We start from the raw sequence: 26,962 nt of genomic DNA, 5'->3' as shown, positions 1-26,962 counted from the left end.
TGGGTCAGACCCTGAGCAGCCTTGGGCCAGGATTGCAGGTTTGCCTTTTTCCCAGACACAGGCATGTGTTTAAGGCAGCCAAGGCACAGGGTGAGCGAGACTGAATCTCCTCAAAACCACCCTGTTCCCAAGGACCTGAAGTGGGGACTGCAGGAGTGGGATTAGAGCAGAGTTGGAGCACACGTGTTGCAATGCTGCCTGGAGGGTGCTTCTGTCCAGGGGCTTTCCTGTGGAGAGACATAGCCGGGAAGCAGAAATAGCAAGTGACTCAATGTCACGGTTACATTCCTGCCATCTGAAATGAACTCCCTATTTTCTTTTGGCTGTGAAAATTAACTTCCCTTTTCTCCTCCCGAGCGGGTGAGCTGGCTCCCGGTGGCTGTGCCCTCGTGGCGGATGCACAGGACGCTCCAGGTCAGACTGAAAGGAAAACTCTCCTACTGGGGGCTTTTCATTGTTGTGCTCCTTTCTAAAGAAAATGTGCAGGGCTTTTCTTGGCCCTTGTGAAGGCCAAGATGCAGGTCTGTAGCTGGAATAGGATAAGACTGGCCTCATTTGGGAGCTCTTCTGGGTTTTGAGTTGCTTGCTTCCCTTCTGCATCCCGCTGAGCTGTGTGGGGTGGGGGCTGGTGGCTGGCATCCGGCTTTTTGTTATTCATGTAATTAATCTCATTCCTCCCAGACTTTGGTTCTGCAGCCCCCAGGCACAGTTTAGCCTCTGCTGCACAGTAAAAGCTCTACCTGGGAGTCAAGGAAACTGAGGCAGGTACAGCTGAGTGTGTTGTTCTTGGGCGTGCTTATCCTTTGGTCCTGGAAGATTCAGTAATGGGACTGTACCTTAGGAGAGAAAGTTCTTTAGACTGAACAGCTTTCAAGTTGCTCCAGTGATGAGCACTGCAAAAACACTGATGGTGCCACATGTTGCCTGGTTTGAAGATGCCACGGTGGGGAAAACATTAAAAAGGCTCCAATGCAAAATTCCCTGGGATTTAAAAAAAAATATTTTAATACTCATTGCAATAGCAGAAGTCTGGATTTTTGTGGGATGAGAGCCTTATGGGTAAGGAATGACTCAGCAGTTGTTCCACCTGGGAATAGTCAAGAGCTTGGTCCTTTGACTTGCAAAAGACTTCTGTGGGCCCTCTGGGGTCTCTTTAGTGTCAAGAAGAAAATATGCATCATTATACCCGTGCTGACCATGTGCATTCAGGCCAGCATGCTCATCCTGGTCTCTCTTGCCCTCTTCCTTTGCTGCTTTTTTTTTTCTCTAGAACCCTGTACTTTTTTCCCATTGCATTTTTTGGTTTTTTTGCCAACAAGTTTATTATTTTCCTGCTATAAGGTGCTGTGCTTTCTTTCTTCCTCTTGTGTTCTTGCTTCATTTCTGCCAGCCTCACCTTCTCTCCCCATGCTCGGTCTCATATTTACTTTGCATATTTTCAGCAGGGTGCTAGAAGGATTATTGTGACCTATCTGGCTCAGTGAAGACCTGCTGAAACCTGCCATTCATGGATCCAGCAAGAAGAGCTGTCAAGGAGCACTCCTGCCAGGTTGGGAGGGTCAGGGCAGGGCTCTGCACAAGCATGTCTGGGAGCTGTGGAGGTGACACTCTCTGGGTTTGGAGTATGATGGAATCCACGTGTTGGTTCCTGCTTGGGACTGCTCCCTTTGGTTTGGCTGCCAAACCATTTGGAAAAAAACGAAAGGTAAAACTAAGGTTTTACTCTGGTAGCTTTGAAATACTGACATTTCTCCTTGGGAGCACAAAGGAACCTCAAAACAAGCTTGTATTTAGGGAGATGAGCAGCTAAAGAAGTTCACCACTTGAGCATCTTTAAAGAAAGAAAAGGGAATGAACATCCACACTCTCAAAGGCAATTCCAAAAGAACGTGCCACCAGTGATCCAGGGTGTGTGAAAAATCACCCCAAACTCTTCCTGTGCCTGAGAGGTGAGCCCAGGCTGTCTGGGCTCCCACACTGTGACACAGGGGTTTTGCAAAGCGCTGGCACTTGTTGGCATAAGCAGTTTAAGTTTAGAGGAGAGCCTGGAAGAGCACAGTGATCCCTCTGGGCTCCATGAACGTCCCGAGCACCAACTGCAGGAGCCAGCAGGAGCTCTGGTTCAGTGGGTGTGGAAGCCTTCAGTCCCACATGGCCAGGCTCTTGGTGGCTTGTGCTGTCACTGCTCATCAGTTCTTGCTGAAATTGGGCCATAAATGCACCTCCTTGGTGGAGCTGCTGGCACACAGACTCCCTCCACCCAGCTGGCCCCAGAGCTGACCACAACCTTCTATTTCTTTTCCTTCTAAAAGGACCAAAAAGAAGCTTTGGGTTTGACCATAAGCCAGCCTTTTTGGCTTGACTGCTGTTACTGCTGTGATTAAACCCAAACAAAACCAAAACCTGGAATGCTTTCTGTATGTCCAGTTTTAGTTCCTTTTATTTTTTCCAGGTCATCAGCCAAACCAAACAACCCCAAACAGACCCCAGGTGTTTTCACTGTCCTACTTTTCATGACAATGCAGAGTTCCTTTATAAAAATGTGTGCCAGAATTTGGGGTTTTCCTACTCGCCCTCTTTCTTAAGGGCATTCCAAGAGAGATCCTCTTCTCTGTCGTACTGAGATGTTTTCATCTTGGCACTCTCTCTCCAAGGTGGGGCAAGGAGAAGCCATCAAGAAGCTGTGGAAAGAGCAATGTGACTGAGAACCAAAGTGGACTTTGGAGCACAGCTTTCTAATGAAGTTTTCCTGGGGGTGGTGCCGACCCTCTGGATGGGTTAAATGTCTGCATCTATAGCCACCCCCTTTCTCCCCTCCTGCCAACTGAGCAGGGCTTTCCTGGAAGCCCATCCCAAACCTGGGGCTGGCAGCTTGTAAAGTGCTGCCAGTCCAGTGCCTGGGCTCTGCACTTGGACCAGAGCCCATCCACTTTCCAAAGAGTGGAGTGCCTAGTCCACAAGGAAGGTTTTCCCAGGTTTTGGTGAGTTGAGTGACCAATATGGCATGTGGGCTGAGACATAAGTGGACCTTTATGTCTTGGCTCTTTTTCTCCAGTTACCTGAGGTGCTGTCTGTCGTGTCAGCATGCAGATCCCTCTCTGCTTTCCATCATAATTCCAGCCAGTGCAAATCTCTCTCCTCCTCTGCTGATATCCGTTCTCTGACTTAGCATTTCTGCTTCTGCTGAGTTCTGGCCTTCCCCCTTTGGGGGCTGGCACCCACTGAAGCCAGCTGAGAATGTGGCCCTTTGTGCCAGAGCTGCTTGCAGGAGCTGGGGAGCTTTGCCTTCCCTGCTGAGAGCCTTTTTGGCTGGAGAACGCGTGCCCTTTCCTGGTGGGGAGGGATTTAGGGGTGAGGGGGAGGTGAGAGTGCTCCTTGTGCTGGAAGAAAAATGATGAATGACTCTCTTGTGCTTCTGAACAAAACCAGGAAATGGGGGGGGGTAAGCAAAAAAAAAAGAGGAAATGAGAAACAGTAAAGAGGCCTCCCCCGCCTTCATATAAGCAATCACTCCAGAGCATCTGGAGCCCAGTAAAAGGGCTGTTCCCAGGAGACCTCACACTCTCCAGCCACACAGATCTCCTTTATTGCAGGCTCCTGGGGATTGCACCCCCAGCCACCTCCCCTGTGCTGGCCCTGCACCCCAAACCAGCCCAGCAGGGGCAAACCACAGCTCATTTTCCGTGGCCATGAGCAGCAGAGATGGTCGTGGGCTCGGCTGGCAGGGCATGGCCGGGATCCATCCCAGGGGTGTGGCTGTGATGCTGTCAAAGCACCTGCATGCTGTTTGTGCTGGCATGCTGCCTGGCAGCACCAGGGCACAGACACTTGTCATACTCTTATCTGGTGTGACATCTGCTGGAGTGGACTCCCCTCTCCTGCTCTCTCCTCCAAAACTGTTTTGGATGCATTAGATGCAGTAGGGATGAGCAGAGTGGGTCACTGGCCACTCTGGTGTCTGATTTTAGGCACCCTCCTTTGATATTTGTTAAAAAAACATATCTGGTAGGAACTTCAATAGGTTTAGCTCTTTCTTACTGTAACCTTGCTGGTGTTACTGGTTCAGCCATTGTGGAAGGAGCTTGTTGGCAGTGGGAAAATGTTCCTGAGTGCAGCTTTAAAATCATAATACAGATTTCAGAAATGGAGACCCTGAAAGAGGAATTGTTCCACCCATTTCCAGATAGAGGTGATCACAGTTGATCACAGAGCATCTTTATCATCCCAGCCAAAACACTGGGTTGTAGTTCTTACTCCTCCATTGTCTTCATCAAGTCCCAGTTGAATTTATATGATAGGTGGGAGGGGATTTGGTTGTTTCTCCTTCCTGAGCTAAGAGGAGCTTTTCCTCTCCTGGGTGTAACTCAGCTGTTGTTCTCCAGTCTGGAGATGGGGAGTGTTTCTGGTGTGGCATTTGGGTCTTGCCTGGGAATTTTTGGTGTTCAGGGCTCTGCAGCAGAATTGTTACATAGGTAATGCAGATCCTGGGGAACCTGTGGTGCTGGATGTTCTTGTTTCTCATATCCAGAGGCAATACTTTCACCCAGGCTTTAGCACAGTGCTTGTTTGGCTGCTTGTGTGACCCCATTTTCATTCATACAAATCTGGAGGATTGAGTGCATTATCTGAAAAATATATTCTCTCTTTTGTGGGCATGGGAAGAGAAATTTTTCTCTTGTGAAAAGTTAAATCACCATCTTGGATATTTGCAGCTGTTCTTGAAATCCCCTCTTATCCCCTTGTCAGCAGAAGGGAATCCTTATCCTGTTTCACAAATGTCATGTCCTCCACACATATCTCTGCTTGGCATGCTCCCAGAGGAGCTCACAGGTGCTCACATGGAGGAAAGGCAGAAATTGCAGAGGAGTCACAGACACCCCACTGTTTTGTGGAGAGACAGAAATCAGGTTACATCCCTGCAAAGTGGTGTCTTCAGGTTTTCTCATGCTAGTTAATGGCAATTCTGTGGATTTGGGCTGTTCCCCTGGGGCAGCCTCCCTGTAAATTGGCTGGACTCGAGGAAAAGCAGTGTTATTTTTGAGTTTAGGGCAGCTCCTGGGGTTGCTCAGCATCTAAAGGAGTTTTGTGAGAGGGGCAATACTGTAAAAATCCTCATCTCTTCTGCCTAAAATTTCCAGGGCAGTACCTTCCTGAACTTGCTCTACTTTCACCCTTGTGTCCTGGGTTTTGGGTGCTTGAGGAGTTTTGTGAGAAGCCAGGCAGGGTTCTCTTTGCACTCTGAAGCCTGGGGTTAGCTTTGGAGTGACCCCTGAATTGCACAGATTTGGAAGCAGTGAGAAGAGGCACTGTAAGCCCAGCCTGCAAGGCTTGAGCTGTGCTGCTTTGGGCTTAGCTGGAGAGCAGGGGTGTGTGTGGCAGGGAGCAAGGACAGATTTGTGTTTGTGTCACAGCATGGTCAGGGACTAGGCTGGGAGCTGGTTATTTTGTGTTTAGCAGTTATGTGACATGTCCTTAAAGGAGGGCAGCTTATGATTCACCCCATTTTGCCTTTTCATGAGCAATACCTTTAAAGCAGAGTTCTTGATGGCTGGGGAGGGCAGTGTGCTGAGTCAGCAGCTGTTGCTGCTGCTGCATCAGACCCTGGTCAGGGGTGTGAAGTTTTGGGGATGCCTCAGGCCATTGCAGCCTTCTCTGCTGGCTGCCCCGGTGTGAGGGGGGACCTTGTGCTCTCATTAGTGCAAACCAGCAGATTTGAGCCTGGTAAATTTACTTTCTCTGGAAGTCACTTGACTGGAAACCCTGTGTCAGTTGAGTGGGTGACTGCTGCGTTTTGGTCCCTTCAATTTTGGATGGGCCCACTCTAAGGGAGAGAAATCTTTGGAATTGTCTTCCTTGGGAAAAGCTCCTGAGGGAAGTCTGACTCCTCTGTGGTTTCCATAACACCATGCTGAGGTGTCTGCATGTCCTAATGTCTTACTAATTTGCCAGTGATGATTTTTTTTGAGTTATTTTTAACAGGCGCATTGTGCAACTAATGGGCTTTTTATTGGTGGTAAACAAGCAGAGCTAGACAGGAATGCTGCCGAGCCTGGACTGGCAGGCTTGCCTCTTGCTGTAGAAATAACTTGTTCATTTTTTTCCCTTAAAGAGGGAGGGAGAACCTGTGGCTCTGCTGCAGCCTGATGCTCCTACCATCTTCCCTCGCCATGGAAGCAGTGGCAGAGCAGCTGAGGTGCACGCTCTGCACCTCAAGGCCTGATTTTTGGCTCTAAAACTGCTTTTTGTGTTGGTTTAAGGTTTGGTGGGAAGGCTGTGGCTTTGCTCACACACCATAGGTGGGTGGTGCAGGGTCCAATCCTCTCCTGACCCAGAGAAGCAGGCAGTGCCTGGGATGCTCAGGGCTGGATGCATCTTGTGGAAAACACCCTGTCCTTTACCACACTGCTTGCCTGGTGAGTGCCAAGCTCACTCAGGGGACACAGAGCATTTCCTGACTCCTGGAGCTGCATTTGGTGGTGCCATGGAGCGTGTGGGCACTGGAGGAGCTGGCAGTGCAGGGCTGTGCTGGGACACTGTGACCCCGCGAGCTCCCCAGCCGCTGGCCCTGCAGTGCGTGTGCCACCAGCGGCCAGGATAACCTCAAGAGAAAAGTATCAGACTTCAGTGGCCAAGAAAAGAGTGCTGACCTATTTTGGACACTTATTTATATTCAAGTTGCTTCTCTCTGTCTCTGTGAAAAAGCTGTTGTGACTCCAATACTTTTGAAAAGTTTTCCCCCTCCCTTAGCTTTTGTTTGTAACAGGATATGATCTAGGACTAACATCTGTATTTTCCAGTAGCCAGAATAAATGTCTTATTATCTTTTATTTTTCTTGCTGAAACAACACTTTTCCGGAGCAAAGCCAGTTTTGTCATACTGCTAAGCATTTAGTCGCATTGTGTCTCAATTTTTACAGGTTCTCCTTTTATTAAAGTCTTTATTACAATTCAGAAATTTCAGACCAAAATGGAAAGAAGTTGCAAGTATGTCACTGCTGTTTCTGATTGTGAGCAACAGTCATGTAATGTAAGGTCATAAAAATTACGAAAAACTGTTTGGTTTTGGTTTGTTTTGGTTTTATTTTGTCTTGTTCTTTTTTTTTTTTTATTTTACAGTTTCCCTCTGTCACTTACTGGCTGTATCAATTTGCTGGAATCTCGATCCTCTGGAAGATCTTACTGGTGAAAATGTTTTGGGTGTGGTTTTTTTCCCTTTGTTTTGACAGCTATTTGGTAACTTTGTATGCTGCAGTTCACAGTTAATTTCTTATGTTTTTTCAAATTGAAACTGTAGTTTCTCTGACAAAATTCTGCCATTGGAATAATGATTAAATGTGAACAGCTTGGTTAGGGTAGCTGTGTGCACTAACCCTAGTGGATACTTGTCATCCTGTAGATTTTAGGACTTGCAATTCTGTCAACAGTAGGAATCTAAACTAGATACTTAACAACAAGGAAAACAAAGTCAAATGCTATAAATATTCATCATCCATATAAATGATGGTTGTATTAGTCCATTGTGTTCCATATTTTTCTGCTTTAATGTAGGAGGGTTTTACTGTGTATTTTTTTTTGTTAGTCTTATGGTTGGAATTTTGTTTGTTGGCTTTTCTTTTCCCTTTCTGTGTGAGTCTTTAAGACCAGAAAGAGCAAGGGTGAAAAAACTTGCTTTATGGAAATTGCAAATCCTTTGGCTTCACTAGCTGAGCTTGCAAAGTCACCGAGCAGCACCAGCCTTGCACTGAACTGTTTGTGCCCTGTGCTAGTGCATCTACATGAAGATCATAGGCAGCTCCCAGAAGACCAGTGGCAGCCTTTCCATAATCCTTGCCTGCAGCTGGATTTGACCCAAAGTATGTTTGAGAAGGATTGTGGCAGTTTCTTTGTTGAACATAGTTTTGGTGGCTTTTGTGCTGTCACGTCTGCGTTCTCTCTTTAGTGGCTGACATGAATTTTTGAATTTTTGACATGAAAAATTACCAGTTTGCATGGCCAGACAGACACACAGCCATTTTTAGCCCCTGTGTGCCCTGAGATGTCTCTGTGCATCATGGCTGGATGGGATGATGCCACTGCACCGTGGCAGAAGGGCTGTGCTGGCTCCCTGGGCTCCCAAGGCTGGTGGCTCTGTGGCATCAAGCAAAGCTGCTCCTTAAGCTTGGACAGGCTGCAGCTGTTGCTGCTGGTGAGGCTGGATCCTGTGAGGCAGGATCCAGAGAGGAGGACTGGAGTTTTATTTTGCCCTACAGAGGTTTTTCTCCAGTGCAGTGATGCAGTTTGTGGGTGCTGAGTCTGGGGTTAGTCTTCATCCAAAGTCACCAGGGAGTGGAGAGCTGGAGGCAGAGCACTCAAGATACATGGAAGAAGGATGTTTCAGCTTCTGTCAGTGAGAAACATCAGCTGAGTCAGGGCCTGTCCTGAGAAGCTCAGCATTATCCTTAGCAGGAGTGGAATATGGCATGGTCAAGTGAGACCCCTCCCATGCTGCATGGTGAGGTTTGGAGTGTCAAATGATCTTCAGCTTTCCCTGGTTCTTTCACATGTGTCTGAAGTTGCTTCTGATTCTTGTTTGTTAAAAACATTTGCAAAGCTCATCTAGAAGGAAGTAGGTTCTGAGGGTGAAATTAGCTCTGCTGCTGCTGGGATCAAAGGAGTGTAGCAGCAGTGTCCCGAGTGCTGTGTGGGCTGGGTGTGGTTGTTCAGACCTGCCCATGGACACTCCAGACCAGATTATGACCCTTCAGTGTAAAATAACATACTTTTTAGTATTTTATGTGTGCATTTCTTTGCTTTCAGAAGAGCTGTTCTGGGTGACAAATCACCCTAACAATAAACATAAGAGTGGAATAGTGGGCTGCAGAATAGATGCTGATTTTGTGTCCTGAATACCCTCCAGAAGCTGTTGCAGTGGAGCAATGCTGTTGGCATCTGCTGGTGAAATCTGCTGGTGTGCTTTCATATCAGCAAGATAACCACGAGTTTACTGAACTCATCTGGGATTTGCTGGATTAGGCATGATGAGAGGCTGCTGAGTCTGGAAGCTGAGGGACTCTCAGGAATTAATGATGTGTATATACTCTGGATTAATTTTATCTATAGAAGTTTCAATGCAAGACATTTGCTGGGAGTTGAAGTGCTCCTTGTTCAAAATGAGCAACATTCTCTCTGCAGATGAGAAGGCAGATTTAAAGGAGTCACTCTGTACTGAGTTGGCATGCTATGGTTTAGATTCTCTACTGTGAAAGTGAATTCAGATTAAGCTTCCCCTGTGTAAACAAGCCAGGTGAGGAATTTTTTGTGTCATGAATTGATACAGTAAAGCAGAAGCTATAAAGGAATCTGCTGTGAGCAGAGGAAATGTCCCTGGAGCTGGCAGCATTGGCAGAGCTGGGAATGGGGAACACTGGGGAATGCATGGGGCCCTTCAGTGCTTACCACTCTTACATCCTACACATGACATATCAGGTATGAAACTACAATTTTCCTATTCTGGACACACATGGAAATGACTTTTCCTTGAGTCCATCAAGGATGAGTCCCTTTGCACTTTGGCTTAATTACCTTCATGTTTGCCAGTGGCTTTATGCATGTGTGACTTCACATCTTACACACCAGAATGTCAGCAGGACAAATTGTTTGTAAAAGTTACTGGGGAAAAGTTATGGTTGCATGTTGTCAGTTTCTTGGAGACAACTGGATCCAAAGCTGAGGCTGGAGTGTTCTTTCCCTGTGTTGCTGCCACCATATTTGCCTTGAAGTAGGAACACCGATTGAATTACAGTGCACCTCTGATAATGTGCACATATGGCAACTCTCTGAAGTTTAATATATATGAAGTTTAATTTTTATTTTTCATGTGGTGAATAATCATGCTCACACATCCAGAGGGTTGAGGAAAGAACAGGACACAGTAATTGCTGGATATGAATTTCAAAATTCCCTGTGGAAGACAGTCTAATTAGATATAATGAGCTGGCTGGTGAGCATGCGTGTGCATGTGTGCTTTCACCACCTCTCTGGAGCCAACTGGATCAGAAGTGCTTATGTGTGTCCCAGGTGAACTGGAGCAGTATGTGGAAGAGATATTTTTGCACTTGGAGAGTGCAGGCTTGAAGCTGCCTTCTACCTGCTTTTCTCATGTGTGTGCTTGTAATGAGGGACTTCCACCATGTAGATGAAAGATTTGATAATGCAGGTGATAAATGGGAAGTGACTTTGCTGTGGTTTCAGCTGCTTAGGTGAGGAGGGATGGGAGCAGAGTATCTGTATCTGTGGAGTTGGTATCCCTTGCTCTGTAATGTGCTCCTCAGAGCTGCTGGTGCAGGGGTAGCAGAGCTACAGCAGGTCACAGGATGTGTGCCACCGAGCTGCCAGGAGGAGCTTTTGAATTAGCTGGAGGCAAATGGTCAGTGGGGCTGGGATTTCTGTGAGTGAGGTGGATTACAGCCGTCGGGTTTGAACATTGCTGTGCCTCTGATCTGCTCTGCTGGCTGGTTTCCCACCCCTCCATCACTGGAGACAGCCCTGAGTTGGTTGTGTGCAGTTTGGCTTTTTTGCAGGGGTCATTGCCATGGGTCACTGCTCTGTTTTCAAGAAGGACCAGTGTGAGTTGAGAGCTGTGCTGAGAGGGTGGCCATTTTAATAAGGGTCTTCTGTGTGTGGGTTTTTTTTTTTTTCTTTCTCTTTTTTAAAAATATTAATTAACCTTTGTTTTCTGTCAAGAAAGTTGTCCTGAAGCATGATTTAGCAAGTCAAACATGCCTGGACAAAGGAAGCATTAAGCCTGCACAGAGGGAGGGGAGAGGGTTACACCTCTAATTACTTTGTGTGCATGTAATTTTTTTTCCCCTCTGGTGACTGATGGGTCTTGAAAGGACTTGCCGGGGTTGGTGTGTGATTCAGCAGGGCAGAGTGTGTTCTGGGCTGCCAGCTGTCTGGCCCTGGGTGCCAAGGGCAGGCGATGCCCTTGTGCTGGTGTTGCTCACGCCTGAGTCAGCACTTGTGCAGCACAGCTGCTCCCCAGCTGGGGCCAGGCTGGGACTCTGCCACAGCCCAGCCCAGCTGGACACCAGGATGCAGGGGCTTGGCTCTGCACTGGGCTGGTGTGGGAGATGTGGAACAACATCTCCTGGTAGGGATGTGGGTGCTCAGAGCAATCCTGAGCGGGTGCGAAGCACTGAGCTGCCAAAGTGCTTCTGCCAGTGAAGGGGACTGGAGAAGCAGGCAGTCCTGAACCTCTTTCACACATCCCTGTCCCCAAACAGGGGAAAAAGGGATCTCTCCCACCCTCCCAATAAGCAGCAGGCTACAAACCACCCAGCCTGCCACCCTGTCCTTTTCTCTGGTCTTCCTGCCTGGTCCTGGAGCCCATGGCAGATACACAGGCTCTCCTGAAAAAAATGGGACCTGAGATTGGCTGGGTGAGGAGTCAGAGCTCATGATGTTCATGTGGGAAGCAAGAAGAGGGAAGAGGGGAACTGAGGTGAAGGAGAAAAATGGGTAATGAGCACTTGTGGGAGTGGTGTTCAGGGAAGAGGAGAAGCTGGGGCTGTGCAGAAGAAAGGAGGAACTTGTGGAGTGGGCTGCAGTCCTGGCCTCAGAGCTGATGGATTAGGAGGGCTTGGCAGAGAGTTGGGGATCTGGTTTTAGGCAAATAGTGTAAAATATGTGGAATTCAAGGAGGGAGCTCCAAAGCCAGTGGGCTTGGCTCCTAAAGATCCCACAGGACAGAATGAATTTTAGTCAGCTTTCTATAAAGGTTTTCTCTTTCCCACTAGTTTTTGGATCCATTGACCAACTCCCTGCTGGTGGGGTGGTGCAGAGGTCTGACCAATGATTTCCATCTTCAAAGTTTGGTAGAAATCTCTGATCAGATAAAGGAGGAAGGCCCTGTTAGTGTCCACTTGGAGAAGAAGGCTGCAGCATGGGTTCAGCTGGAGCATTAGACATCAGGGCATGTGTGGGTGCTTCAGGGCCAAGATGCACTCTTCAGCAATACTGCTCCAGAGATGCCTGGCTGTCTTTGGGAAACAGTGCACTTTCTGCACCAAAATCACGGAATCATTTAGGTTGGAAAAGGCCCTTGAGATCACTGAGTTCAACTGTAAACCCAGTACTGCCAAGTTCACCACTAAACCTTCATGCCATATCTTTTAAATACCTTCAGTGTTGATGCCATCACTTCCCTGGGCAGTCCAGTGTTTGGTAACCCTTTCTATGAAGAAATTTTTCCTGATATCCAATTTAAACATCCCCTGCTACAGCTTAAGGGTATTTCCTCTTGTCCTAATGCTTGTTACAAGAAGGGCCAGAAGAGATTATTGCAGAATTTGATTTGGCCTATGGAAAAAGGCCAACCCTGCCATGGCAGTTGGGAGATGCAGGGGATGGGACCCTTCCTGAGCTGGGTGGTTCCAGATTTGAATCCTCTAATTATAGATATGGGGTTTCCCTGCTTCTGGGTATCAGACATCTTACTGAATATCTTACTGTTGGGACTTTTTCCCAGTCCCTTTTTTCTCTTCACCAATTCCTCTTTCCTGATGCTTTCATAAGTCTCAATGTCTTAGAGAAAGTATTTTTCATATCTTTCTTCCCTCCCAATGAGCATCTCTTCTGTTGTTTTCATGAATGAAAAATTGTCTCTAGCAAAAGGGAATGAGAATCTTTCTTGCCATTTTGAGCAAATTCTTGTCCTACCAGCATGGGGAAATCTATCAGTGTCACCTGTTTGGTTGCTTCCACCAGCTCTTCTCTGATGGTGGAAAATCAGCTGCATCTTGCCATTGAGTTTGGTTTTGTGTGTGTTTTTGTTGGTTTTTTTAAAATTTTTCCTTAAATCAAAACAAACCAAAAAACCCCACCAAAATAACCCAAATACCCAAACCACCCATCTGTCTGGGAGTTCTTTCATTAAATGGAGCTGAGGGACTGCAGCAAGCCACCTCTTTTGCAGGAATCTCTTTTGGCTTGAAAGGAATTATTCATGCAGTTACGCAATCCACGATGAATTTTCAATTTGTCACAGTTTTTCCCTGCCTCCAACTAGGCTTCTCCTGAGTCTCTTCATTGATGTGCTTTAGCAAGAGTCCTAATGTGCAGGTCTGGTCCTGATCTAGCAGCCCTCCATGGAGTGAGGGGCTGCACAGTGAGGTTCTAGCTTCTTCCCAGTTTAAGGTCACACTTTCCGAGAGGAAAAGCCATCATTTTTCATCATGAATTCTTTTCTGAGAGCCTGTGGTTGCTTGGTGTCTTGGCTTTCTTCCCTTCATCTGTGTGGGAGAGCCAAGTGGTTCACATTCCTTGCAGGAAGATTGGAAGTAGAGGACTGTGTGATCCTCTGCAGTCACAACCTGAAGTGTGGCTGAAGTGCACAGGTATTGGGGAGAATCTCAGGAGCCTTCACCTCATGAGTATCTGCTCAGATGGGTGGTAGCTGAGCTCATGTTTCATTTTTCTCAATTTCAGATGTGGGATGGAGGGTTCACTGCTCATCCTGGTGCAGGGAGCTCTGTCACCTGGAACAGGAGCCTGAGCTGCTGCTGGCACAGGTTGAATTTTGAAGAGGAGCCAACGTGTGCTGCACACCTGTGGTGGGTTGGTCCTGGCTGGATGCCAGGTGCCCACCAAAGCTGCTCCATGGCTGAAGGAGCCATGCAGGGGTGATGCCTGGGCAGCACCAGCACGCTCAGTGAGGCAAATGTTGGGGGGATGTGGATTTTCACTTTACTCCTCCCATTCAGTACTCTGTTGGATCAGTGGTAGGAATTAGCTGATAAAGCTAGCTGTTGCCATTAACAAAAGCATTTTCTTTCAAATCCCTAAGAGCTCCAGCAAAGAAAATAATAAAAATTCACTTGCTGTTCATGCCTTGGAGATTCACCAAGATGGAATAAGAAGATCTAAGGGAGGGTATACACTTCTGGGACTTTGGTTAGGAGTATGAACATCTATTCACAAAACATAGAAAATAGAGCAAACCCAACCAACACTTCCCTAAAGACCAGTTTTGCTGCTCTCCCCTGGTGCAGTGCTGTGTTGAACTTGACACCCCCATCCTTCTCTGTGCTGATTCCTGTTACTAATTTCTCTTGATGCAACAAGTGTTAAATCCCAGCTGCTAAGCAGCAGGTCTGGGCTGTGTTTCAACACCCCCCCTCTTTCCCAGGAGCTGTTGATGTGCCTGTGCTTGCACCCTTCATGCTGTGTCCTCCATCCTGACACAGCTTTTTCTTTTCCCTTTTACTTTTTGAAGAGTTCAGGCTAGGGGTGTGATGTGTGTGGTGGGGATATTTTAGAGATGTAGGTTCCTTGAAAGCTGTCCCAGCCTGAACAGAGCAGAAAACTCATGGAATATTTGAATTACTGGCTAGTTCAATGGTCTCCTGGGTACTGGGGCACAGGGGCAAATGGTGCTAGTGGCAGACACTGGAGATGGAAGGAGTTCTTTGCTGCAGAAGGTACCCCTGAATTCCTCAGTTGTGGTGAGGCCAGCCAGAAGGGTCCCCTGGGCCTGCTGTATTTCGTTTGGGTCCTAAAGTCACTCTAAGTGAATTTAGACTTCATTTCTCCTGCTCGGTCCAGCCCTCTCCCTGGGTTCTGGAGTCCCGGCGGTGCGGGAGCCCCTCCAGGGCTGGATGTGTCCAGAGCAGAAGGTGCCATCGTGTGCTGGGGCTGCTGTGGGTGCTGCCCTGAGCCCGGGGCTGTGCCCTGCTCCCTGCAGCAGCAGCAGCTGGGGCAGCCTGAGTGAGCCGTGCTGCAGCCTCGGACAGGGAGAGCAGCTCTGAGCTGCCTGCTGTGCCTGCCTGGCTGTGCCTGCCTGTCTGTCCCTGCCTGTCTGTCCCTGCCTGTCTGTCCCTGCCTGGCTTTTCCCTGCCTGGCTTTTCCCTGCCTGGCTGTCTCTGCCCGTCTGTCCCTGCCTGCCTGTGCCATCGCCTCAGCCCCGGGCATGGAGAGGGCATATCCCTGTGCTGCTCCAGGACCTGGCACCAGAGCTCTCCCTGTCCCTGCTCAGTGCAGGCGAGTGCCTGCATGTGTTTTACGAGGCTGAGTTCACTGTGCCCATTCTTTGTCTCTCCCCTACCTCCTAAAACTTCAAAATCTTACATTTTCTTCATTTTCTTTTTTTTAATCCCCATCATATGAATGCACACTTCATGCATCCAGAGCATCTGATGGCAAAGTGCAGATCTTTCTCCTTTAACACCTCCACAATGTGCCATGCCATATTAACTCTGCTGAGGGGGCATCTGGGCAATAAAGTGCAAACATGGTCCTTGTTTGGCTCTTGCACTCAGTAAAGACTTCTCTTTCTTGTTTTAAAGCAATACACTGGCTGTCCCATTTTGAGCCTGGCTTTCTTCCAAACAAGCCTGTGTGTGGGCACGTGTGGATTATCTTTGTCTCTATGGCTACCCTGAAAACTTTTGAACCGGAAAATTCAGCGGAGGGATTGAGCTCTGAGATACTGGTTTCCTGTGGCTTTTATGGAAATAGCTGCTGGGTGGTAGGGCTGTACCTTGTTCATGTCTCCTAAGGGGTCAAAGCAGGAATTCAGCAGTATTAGACATCAGAGAACCAACAATGTACTCACAAGCACACTCTGAGAAAAGATACATAAAACACCTTAAAAATCGAGCTTTGTTAGTTATATCACTCAAGTGTGTTAATATTAATTAGGTCATTTAACTAATTACCTGTTTGCCTGTATGTAAGGGACAATTGACAGCTTGCTTATGGGTCCCAGTAGGAAACTGTGGAGCATGAGAAACAGATCTTGAGAGTCACATGTGGGCAAGAGGGGATTGATTATCACTTCCAAGAGCTCTTGTTTGCTAGGGTTTTAAATCATTTTGGCAATTCCTGAGGTTTCATGTGGAATGGAGAAGTGCTGTCTCTGATAAAAGTTAAACACACACTTTTTGAGGGAGAATTAGTGCATGTAAGTTACTCACTGGTGCATGCTTGGTAAGAGCTGCTGTCAACATTTTGAGATGATAACAAGTAACAGCACTAACAAATATCATCGTCATCCTTATGTTTTGTTTCTTTTCAGGCACCTCCCCAGCTAGGGATTTAAACTTGTTTCTAATTAGTCACTGGTTGGAGATCTGGGAGATGAGAGCTGCTGAGGCTCCATTGCAGAGATGTCTGTATTCTGTCCCTGCCTGGATCTTGTTCTGGGATGAGCATTGTCCCTGCTCCCCTCGTGAAGGTCACACACTCTGCAGTGAGTGTGAGACATAAAGCAGGGGACACTGGAAGGGGAACCTTGTGTTTGAGTTTCCTGTGGTCTCTTAGAAGGGACACAGTCACTGAGGACTTGGGGCTTGTCCTGCACCATCATTAGGATGTGCCAACTGTTTTTCTTCCTCTGCCTTGTCCAGCTGCTGTGGCACACAGATTCTGTCTGGCACCAGTAGGTTTTCCAGCCCAGCTGTGTCTCTGGGTATTTCCATGCTAGGCTGGACAAGTTTTGGTGGTGAGCAAATGTGCAGTCATTTGTCAGTCTGTCTAGACTGGCTGTGGGTGTCAGGTCCTATGGGTGATTTTTCAGTGTGTTTTTTTAAACATTAGTGGTGACATTTCCCATGTTTCAATCATATCATGCTTGGTATAATAATCTTTGGAGCCATTCAAATTATTTGTTACTCATTTAATGAAAATTGGCAAAGATGATTTTAATTTTTTTTACTTAAAATACTACAAATGTGATGTTGGAAAGCCGAATGGAAAGAATTCATCCATACCAGTCCCCTGAACAGACAACCTCCTTGTTCTGCTCCCTGGAGAACCCTCCAGTCCATTGTCATTTTGGGCAGAAGAGATGTTAAAACTGGCCTCATCCTCCCCCAGCTCAAGAAAGAGTATTTTGGTCGAAATCTTGCAATTTTAAAGCAATTGTTCCTTTCTGGGTTGTCAAGCCTTTTCTTTCCTATTGTTTGCAACCTCCTGAAAGCTGTGCTTACACCCCTGCTGATGGCAGGTTGATGTCTGTCAGGCTTTCCTGATTCCTTCCTCAGCTCCCTGAGCCCAGTTCCCTCTCTCCAAGTGTTTCTTGATAATCAGCACAACACAACCCTCAAGTTCAGACTAGGGTGCCACAGAAAGTGGAGTCCCCAGAGGTTCTATGTGGGAATTTTGATGGTGGAATGGGTTTGGACTACTGCTGTTTTCCCATCAGAGTGTAAAGAAGTACAGGGTCAGTCACAAGCTAAATGTTGCTCTCAGAAGATACAGTGAAGGCTTGGTCTGAGATGGGCAAACAAAGAGGGGGAAGTGTGTCCTTACCTGAAACAAGAGCTGCTGTTGCTCAAAGCAAGGAGTGAAATAACATGAAATATAATTGATGATGTGGCATAAGTGGTGGAGACAAGGCAAGGAGGTGGCTGCCTCTGGACATCTGTACATGAACAAACAGCTGTCTGGGGAAGAAATTCATTTGCCCTGGGAAGAAACTACTCTGGATGGGAACTGGTTAGGGCAGGTTTGCTTCAGCACAAGGTTGCATCATGCAGGTTTTTTTCCCTCCCCTTAGGCCATCTGGGGATTTCCTGGCTGGTCCTGTTCATGCTGCTTTCTCTGGGTGCTTGAGATCTCTTAATAGGTGCTTGTGAACAGCTGTGGGGGACAAGCATCAGGCTGGCCTAGCTTATTAAGGGAAAATGGGTTCAGAGCAACTAAGGTAATCTGGGGGCATTAATTGGTGGAAGAAGAAGAGGATTTTTCCTTTTCATTGCAGCAGTCTACTGAAGGCATGCTGGGATCTGGGGAGATGGGTAAATGGCAGCTGTGTTCTGAAATAAGATTCTCACTGCTCTTAGCAAGGGTCCTTTGCCCTGCTGTGTTGCCTCAGCAAGGCACACTCATCTTCCAGTCATTAGTAATTCTCTTGTTATTTCATTTTGTGGAGGAGATTATAACCAGCTGAGGCGATATGGCAACAGGAGAGCCCAGGCTGCTGTCTTTAACCATAGTATTGTCCCTTTGTCTTTGCTTTGTCCTCCTTCCAAACCCAGGGCCATCCAGACCATACAATGGAGAGCAGGCAAGAGCATTCCTTAGGGTGGGAGGAGCAGACAGTCTGGATTTTTGCAAGTCAAGTTGCCCAACACTGGAGTTATGTTATTCACTGTGGAACAAATGAGGGCTAAGCATTGTGACGGTGTGGTGTTGATTTCAGAGAATTTATAAGCTGTGATGAATTTATGGAGAGCAAGGGCTCAGGGCTGGAGGACTTCATTATGTGGCTGCTTCTTGCAGCCCTTTAATCAGCCAGGCCTCAGGAGGTTCAGCAGGAGCAGGAGGATTTGAGGGAGCTCAGCTTCAGCTTCTTAAACTGAAGATCCATATTACCTAATCCAGCCATGGGGCAGTGAGATTAGGGATGCTCACCCTTTCCCTTGGAGCCTGAGTGTTGTTCTTTGATGAAAAAGTCTTTAGAAGACAAGATTATCACTAAATTAGCCTGTTGAGCAAATTGTATATTGGGACTCTCTTGTCCTGGAGGGACCTCAGGTTAACACACTGATTTTAAGTGATAACAATGGCATTTGATCCAGTGGCTCAGGTGAAGAGTTAGATTTATCACTTCCAGGAGCCTGACTTCTGCTCCCAGAGTCTTATAGCTCCTTCAGGACCAAATCTTGGCCATTCTGAAGCTGTTCACAGCATTCTCCCTGTTAATGGATGGCTTATTAATGCCTGATGTTTCTCAAGGGCAAGTTGGAGACTACTGTTGCTCTCACATGCCTAGGCTCACATGTGGTTTGGCACGTACACCTTTTTGATATGAAAAATGACTGGGTTGAGAAGATGCAAATCACTTCTACAAAATTGCTGATTCTTGTTGTATGAGGTGAAAAAAAAAAAAAAATGCACCCAGGTCTTTCCTGAAATTTCCAAGTTTGAGGAGCGTCCAACCTCTGCCAGGCTTGGTCATCGCAGTGCCTGATGCCAAGCAAGAACAGGAAATTTTCAGCAGGTAAGAAGGTAACAGTGAGGTGAATTGTGTTTAGTGCTTTGGGGAAACATCTGTGTTCCCCCCACTCACCTTGTTGTGTGGTCCAGAGTGGGGGCTGTGTCAGGGTGAGTGAGCAGAGACAGTTGTCTGTGTCTCCTGGGTTTCTGCATGGGGTCAGTTTTGCTTAATCTGCATAGCCTGAGGAAAAAATCAAGTCAAATGCACAGCTCAGGATTATTGTCTGGGGTTGTCTTAGTTTGGGCAGCTGCAGTGCGTTACATTTTTTGTGAAGAGGTGATTTTTGGAGCAAGGCAGGTGAGGTAATCCTTACCACAATCCTTTTGGATTTTGCTGAGCACCTCCAGCTTTTGCAGGACTAAAGAGAGAAAGAAATGAGAGTTTCCCCAGTCCCCTGCCCCTTTTTACTTTAACCTGTATGTTCAGTGATAATAGCATGACAAAATAAAAGGGAATTATTTATGTGACACTAAAAGCACAGTCAGTGTCAGAGTAAGGGACTTGCAGCTAAATATCTGTTTATTTTGGGTATGTGGCTGTCCTTGCCGTAGTTACAAGGATTGTTTTTTTATCTGCCGGCTTGATCTGTCAGTCATTCTGTCAAAGGTGGGATTTTTATGGTCCCTTTTTTATAGATGTGTACTGCTGGATAGAGTGATACAATTATTTCCTCAAGGTCTCTTAAGGATTGAGAAGCAGAGTAGGAGGGCTGGAATCCAACTCCCTTGAATCCTAGTTCACAAACTTGGCTCTGAGACAGTTCATGGGACCTTCCTGGTGTCAGGATTGACTTCCCTGAAGTCAGCTGTATTGTACCACCATAAATTACCTTAAGCAGATTATGGCCAGGGCCACATTAGTTGCTTTCAAGGACTTCCCGGTGAAACAGAGCACACAAAAATTGGAGTGGGATCAGGAACAAAGGAAGTACTGAAAACAAAACTCTTTGGTCCCACAGTAACAGAATGGGCACTGAGACTTTCTTAGCCTACCAGAATCCATTTTTGTCTTAGTCTAATTCATCCTTTCTCATTTGCATTTCCTCTTTTTTTGGCTAACATTGGTTTTGATGAAGAAATGTGCCAGGCCCTGTGACATCCATGACAAGTCCATTCACAGTCCCTCATGTTGAGCCAACACTACTGACTCCATCTCAAACAGACCAAAGATGAGGCCACAATTAGCAGACTTAAATGTTGTGCAGTGACAGGGTTTTGTGGTGGTGTTTTTCTGTGATGGTGTGTTTTGTTTTCTTTGACAGTATCCTAGAAAGGAGGAAGGTCTGGGTGGCTGATCAGAAGTCAAGGACCCAGAACTGGTGATACCAGAAGCACTGGCATGTAGTCTATATGGACTGGTAGCTATAGCAGTGTAAAGACAAGAAAGGCAACCTCTGTGGGGAAGGTGGAATTAAAAATGAAAACAAAGAAAATGAAGAAAATTCTGTGGGGTGGCACTGATTGTGTGGATAAATGTCTCAGTAATATTATTGGAAAGATAAAAGTTTCCAAAATAATACTGCTGTGGGAACTTAGGAATGTATCTTAATATCTAGGAATACACATTGGCAAGCATGTTTTATTAATAAGGTAAAACATAGATATGCCTGGATGTGGTAGCCCAGATTTTTTCATTAAATAGAGCACCAGCAAATGGAGGTGCTATTTTAGGTTTTGTTTTGGTAACTGATGTTGATGTTAAGAGGGCCTGATTGTACAGAGGAATCTTGGACCTAGTGCTCATAAAATGGATTCCTTTTAAATTAAATAGAAACCTAAACAAAAGTAGATCTGGAGCTAGGATACTTGTCTTTGAAAGGGCAAACTTTGAAAAATGAAAAAACCTGGTGGGTGAAGTCATCTGGGCAGAGAATCCTGAATGCAGGGGATACAGAGCCTCTTATTCAGGAGTGCAGAAACTATGTGGACCAGGGTCCTAAGCAGAAGAGGAAAACAGGGCAGGAAAGGGCTCCTTGCTGAAAGCTGATGAATAGCCACCTTAAAAAGGATAGCTGGGATTAAACAGAGAGTCTGTAAGGAATGGAAAAAAAGACTAATTGGCAAAAAAGCAATGTCTTAGAGGTCAGGAAGGGTAGGGATAAAATGAGAATTGCCAAAAGTCGTGCTGCGTTAGGTCTGGCAAAAGAAATTAAAACAAATAGCAACAGGTTTCTCAGCTACATAAATAAAATTAGAGTTGAAGCTGCTGTGCAGCAAGGACAAACTGGAAGATCAAAGATAATGTAGGTATGGGTCCAGTATTAACCAAATTTTGCTTCATTGTTAAATACAGTTGGAGGGCATGAGAGCATGGAAGTCTTGGAAGCTGAGGGTAAGAACTAAAAGTCAAAGAATGAAATTGATTGAAATCAATCAAAGGGCAAGAACACCAGCCCTGGTGGAAACTGTAGGTGTGAAGATGTTGAATACTTGTGGTTGCACTGTTGGGCTCATTGCTATGAAGAGAGAAAGGCCAGAAAAACTCTTTGGAATAAATGATACGGGTGGTACAGAGTGTCAGGATAAAGCTGAATAGAACAGTGCTGGGATGGGCAGTGAAAGACCAGGCTGAAGACTTTGATGAATGGGACTTTTGCTAGTGAAACTGCCAGTGGAAAGCTAAGACCTGTGTGTTTTCATTGATCCCAGAGTGAGAGCATCTCCCATCCTGCTTTGAAGAAATCACCCAGGCTCACCCTGTGTCCACAGAGAAGTGTCCCACGGGGAAGGAAGTGTTAACCCCCTGGAAAGCAGCTGGCAGCCCTCAGCAGCAGTCATGAGCCTGAAAAATGGATGCAGGCAGGCACAGGTGCAGGGAAGAGCTCCAGGGGAGTGGGAGCTTGTGCCACGGGGAGGACTTGGCTGCTCTGATGAGTTACAGGAGGAAAACAAAGACAGGGAGGGGAAAGAGCACTGTGAGTGAGAAAATAGTGTTGGCATGAGGATGTCATACCATAACTCAGCCCTAATAATACCCTGCCTAGAAAATATGGCATCATCTACTGGCTGGAGCACGGTCTTTCTAGGATGCCATCTCCAGGTGATACCTCAAGGGCAGGGCAGATACTTTTCTGCTCCCAAGGAGGCTGCTGTGATGTGGCTGATGTGTCCAGTGGTTCAGGAGGCCCTTGCACTAATCTCAGAGGGGATTTTTTTTCCTTAAAATAAGAATTTTCTGATGTTTTAGTTCTCCTCATAAGCCCAGCAGGATTAGTGGACACAGGACATAGTGTTAACCCTGCCATGCCAATGCTCCTTCAGCTTGACAGAAGGTAGGTTTTGTCATGGGAGGGTCTTTGTTAAAGGTCAGTGTGACCAAATTATGTTCAAGACCAAATGCAAAATAAAATTGTGCTCAAAAGAATTTGGGGTTTTATTCACAGTACAGTTGGATTGAGGCTAAAACAATACTTCTATTTCAGAAAAAGTTTTACCGTACTAGATTTTCAAAGGTAATGGAGAGATGGTTTTGCTGTTAATACTGTTTTTTAGGTGTGGGTCCCTGGTCTGCTTGTTTTTAAAATTGATTTTATTTTAAATTGTAGCAAACCAAGTGGCATGACATTCTCTGACCTAAAGCGTGTTTCCATCTATTTATTTATTTGCTGAGATTTTATTGCTCAGCATTTCAGAGTAGCAGAAGTGTCCTATGTGTTTGTTTTCTTTAGGCTCTAGAGTTTACTCTGCAGCCAAGCCAAACTACTCCAGCTTGGGGGGGGAGCTGAAATGAGCAAATCTGTACTTTGTGACCTTAAACTTTAAGTGAAAGGGGATTTGGGAAATGGAGCAAGTGATCAGAAAGTGAGTATTTGCAATGAGTAAGTGGGGAAAGGCTTTGAAACAAAGCCCTTATACAATGGCAATGACTAGATAATGTGGTAAAGCTGGGAACAGAGACAGAATAGGTTGCTTAAGAGGAGGTATCAGGTATGTTGTCTGAGGCTAACAACCCTGACAGAAACAGGGAAAAGGATAGCTGGCAGCTCTGATACTTTAATTGCAAATGAAACAAAAGCTGGTAGGAGAGAAACTGAGAAGTGTCACATGCCTTTAAGGCCTCCAAAAGGCTCTTCCCCAGCTTACAGTGGGCCTTCCTAGAGTGGTTTATTCCTGTGACTCAGTGAGGGTTAGATTTTTAAACATTTGCTCCTCCATTTCCAAGCTCCCCCAGCATGGCCATGCTGCCTTTGGGGCAAAGGAGCAAGATGCACTTCAGACTGTTTATGGCTCATTCTACAGTTTCATTCTGGGAACATCACAGGGAGGCTGATGGCTGTTTTGATGCCAAATATTCATCAGCCTTCTGCCATTTTCCAAGTTAATTTGTCTGCATGACTTCTCCGATGACTTCTTACATTTTCCACCAGCTGATGCTCTATTAGGAGTTTGTTCCTTTGTCTGTCTCTGGGGCTGTTTCATTGTATGGGTGCTTCTCCATTTTCTGTCCAATTTAAGGATTCAGGCTGATCCTGTTGGTTGTGGCAACTGATCGAGGGCAGTTTTGTAGGGAATCATCATCTGGAGACCTCCATCCCAGGTCCAGTGCAGTAGATGTGATCTGAGCACTGCCCTTTTCTTTGGTGGAGGTTCTTGGTTCAGGGATCATTCCACACCGTGTCAGGTAATCTCTTAGGACATCCATCTCTTAGGATATCCATCTCTGATGCTCTCAGGTTAATTTTTCCCAGCCAGAAGGACAGTGTCCCATTCTCAAGCCTGCTTTCTTGTCCAGTTCAGACCACAGATTTTTGCTGTGTGAATGGCTGTTCAGACTGGCACACTAGAAGTAACATTTGTTTTTGACTTAAAATCACTCATAACATGATACACTATCACAACCCTTTTGTAAACTATACCAGTGGCTAATTACTTGGATTGTCCATGTTCATCTAATCCAGTAGTTTTCATCTCAGTAAAAGCTGCATATTTATAAGAGTTGTTAATTCCTTTTGGTCTTCCTAGACTTAATTGTAGGTGTAGTCTACTTTCCTTGGTTGCCCTTTTCCTTTCTAGTATCTTATCTGACCAATCTGTCCTACTTTCTTATGTAGTGCTCCATTATGTAATTGAGGAGCAAGAAAGATGCTTGTCTTTCTCCACAGGTTATCTCCACAGGTTTTATTCACTTTTGCTTTTCATTATTGATAAGCAGTTTCCATTCTCCTCTTCTCTTACACCTCCTTAATAATAAATATTCATGTTGCCCCATCAATTTACATAGTATTCTGCAGACCTCAAAAGAGGCAAAGTCCTGTCCCACTGATTTGCCTTTCCATGCATCTCCTGTGCTGCTGTGGGGGCACTGGCAGCAGGGATGATACAGCTTTGCAGGGAAGGACTCACATAGTGCAGAGGCTGGGTGTATTTTGCTCCTTTGGAACACACTGGGAATGGAAGATCATCCTAATTCCCTTTCAAAGAGGGGAGATATTATACATGAAGAGAGTGTGGAAGTGCCCTGAAACTGGACATGCCCATTCTACCTTCTCTGGTCCTGTAACAAATCCTGTCTTTGAATGCAAAATTTGCATTACCCTTCCTGTGAGGTGCTAAATGCCACCAGTAACTCTTCCCTGCTTACTACAAACCCTTCCCTCCAGCATCACCTGCTTGCTGCTCCTCCAGGCACGCTTTCTAAGTGATGTAGGAGGGAGTAGTAGTGAAATGAGTTGTTAACTTAGCTCTTACAGCATTAGGGATGTCTCTGGTCTGGAGGAACTTGATGATGAAGAGATCTGTGGCTGTGTAGGGATCAGCCAAATGAAGCTGGTAGAAATGAGATCAGCCCAAGGCTTTTCTTGCCCTGGTATTCTTCCTACTGGTATTCAGTAGGAAGACTCAAATGTAAATATGATGATTGCAAGCATATGTGGCTGTGGCTGTCCATCTTGAGACCTGTTCAGTGAAAACTGGATTTATCTGTTTGCCAAGAGCAACATGCTTTTCCCTTTAACCCTCAGGAAGCCTTTCAGCTTTAGTCTGGCTGACACCATCATGGTTTATTTAGCAAGGCAAAGCATGGTGAGGCTGAGGGAGTGGTGTGAGAGGCCACAGCTGGGCTTTGTGAGAGACAGGAATGGGGCAAGGGAGAAAACAATTAGGAAATAGCAAGTGTTCTGGTACAGAGTTTTAGAGTGGAAACTTGTAATATTCAGTGGTAAATAGCTGGTTAATCAATGCCAGATTGTCTCTTGGAAGTCATCTTAATTACTTTAGCCTGTGCCAGACACTGATACCCTTGAAACCTGAAAAATCCCATTAGAAGGTGTTTTCATTGGTCCTCAGCCAACATGTCTCACTGTGTGACAGAAGTGAGTGCTGATGGGGGTGGTGCCATTGGGGCAGCACTGGAGGGGTCTGTGTGTCAGGGCACCCTGTGCTGCTCCTCAGGAGCTTGCAGAGAGTTCCTTGCTCTAGGGTGGTGTCCCAGCTCTCCACTTAGGCAGCAGTAAGAACTGCTGCTGCTGTTTTCCATGTGCTTTGGCTTTCTTCCTGTGCCCTTAGCCCATGCCAAGGCCTTCTGTAGTTGCAAAGAGGCTGGGCATTTTTCTTTCTTTTTAAAGAAGAGGTGTCCTGGCTCCCAGCCCCTCACCAGGGCTGTGGTTGATTTTGGAGGCGTGCATGGTGCACAGCAGGTGCACTTAGCATTCTGAAGGCCTATGAAGCAGGAACAAGAAGATCACTATTTTTCAGTTTCATTTGGCATTCCATGAAAAGATCGAGCAGGGCACAGAACTGAACTATGAAGGTTGCTCCTGTAAGAAGCTGGAAATGGCCTTGAGATATAAATGTCATCTAAAAGGAAGTATAGAAATTCACAGATGTACAGGTGGCCAAGAAATGTGATGATCCATGTGCAGCCTCTGGCTTGGAAAGTCCCTATGTTACTGGTTTCCAGAAGCACAGGAGATGATAATTCATTACAGTCCTCCTGATAACAGCTGCTGGTCACAGAGGAGCAGCTCATTTCCTGACTGCTCCCTGTTTCCCTGGGAAGCAGTGCTACAGAAGCCACCTGCTGTCCCCTCTCTCTGTCTTGGTTGAAGGGCTGAGTGTCAGTGTGGGTTGTACAGCAGTATCTAAATTCTCTGCCTTCCCTAACTTTGGAAGACAGGGCTTCCTTTTGAGGATAACTTGAACTGGTAGAGTCCAGCTGGGTTCAACTGTAAATTCTAATGAGGGATTTTTTCAAAGGAAAGATGTCTCTGCTTTGTGATATTAGCTGTTCTGGAAGAAGAGAGGAGGGCAGGGAGAGGTTTAAGGACTGTAATTTGCTGCCTTCTTCCCAAGGAACCCAGAAGTTTGTCTTGTTAAGGACAGGTCTGTTTTCCTCTCTAGTGAAACAAGAGTTCCTGAGTAATTATCAAACACACAGGATCATCCATTACCAGTTCAGGATAGGAAGTGCAGAGTTTAATTAAATTTTGACTCTCTTTCACTTCACTAATCAGATACTTCTTTTCCTGGGTTTGAAGTCTTGTTGGAGTGGGACAGGAATGACCAGGGGAGCTCATTCGGCTGCTGCTAGTGCGCCTTGCTTTTTGCTCGCTTCAAGGGTGGCTTTTGTGCTTAGACATGGGAGAAAAGATACCAGGCAGCAGGGATAAAGGATGCTTGGACTCAGCACTGCAGCATGAAATCAAACTGGAACACAGCATTGGGAGAGCTGACAGTGCTTTGAATATCTTATTCTTGTAGAGGGTCAGGCAGGATGCAGATGCCTGCTTCCATTGGAAGAGTTGAGAGCCACAGAGTTCACAAGGTGTGACACTGGCTGAAGAGGATTCTCTTGTACATGGCAGGCAGGAGAACAAGGATCTGAGGTCAAGGCAGGACACTTGGGAGATGGCTGGTGGGGGTGGGGAACATACCTGATGGACATGAAAAACAAGTGGTGGTGTAACTGAGGAGCTCCCTTTTTGGTGCCTGAAACAGATTGAGGGGATTGCTGCATCACAGCCGTGATGTGTGGTGTGTGATGAAG

The 26,962-nt window shown here is 46.3% G+C and overlaps 1 protein-coding gene across 3 annotated transcripts in view; it reads left to right on the top strand.

Annotated features, from left to right (window-relative positions):
- The window catches only part of IGFBP2 (insulin like growth factor binding protein 2), a 56,829-nt gene that overhangs the window by 12,062 nt on the left and 17,805 nt on the right, over positions 1 to 26,962 (top strand). The window contains exon 1 of one of the 3 annotated variants that reach the window (XM_079310803.1): positions 15,945 to 15,966. The exons of 1 other annotated variant lie outside the window; for it this stretch is intronic. In XM_079310803.1, the coding sequence (XP_079166929.1) occupies positions 15,960 to 15,966 (7 nt within the window). In that variant the 5' untranslated portion in view covers positions 15,945 to 15,959. Of the gene's footprint in view, positions 1 to 15,944; positions 15,967 to 18,936; positions 18,983 to 26,962 lie in introns of those variants that run through there. One more of the 3 variants, XM_079310802.1, reaches the window with a different exon arrangement.

Source organism: Erithacus rubecula (assembly GCF_903797595.1).
Source record: "Erithacus rubecula genome assembly, chromosome: 8".
Lineage (NCBI taxonomy): Eukaryota > Metazoa > Chordata > Aves > Passeriformes > Muscicapidae > Erithacus > Erithacus rubecula.
The sequence above is the reverse complement of the archived record's forward strand: the minus strand, read 5'-3'. Positions and strand labels throughout refer to the sequence as shown.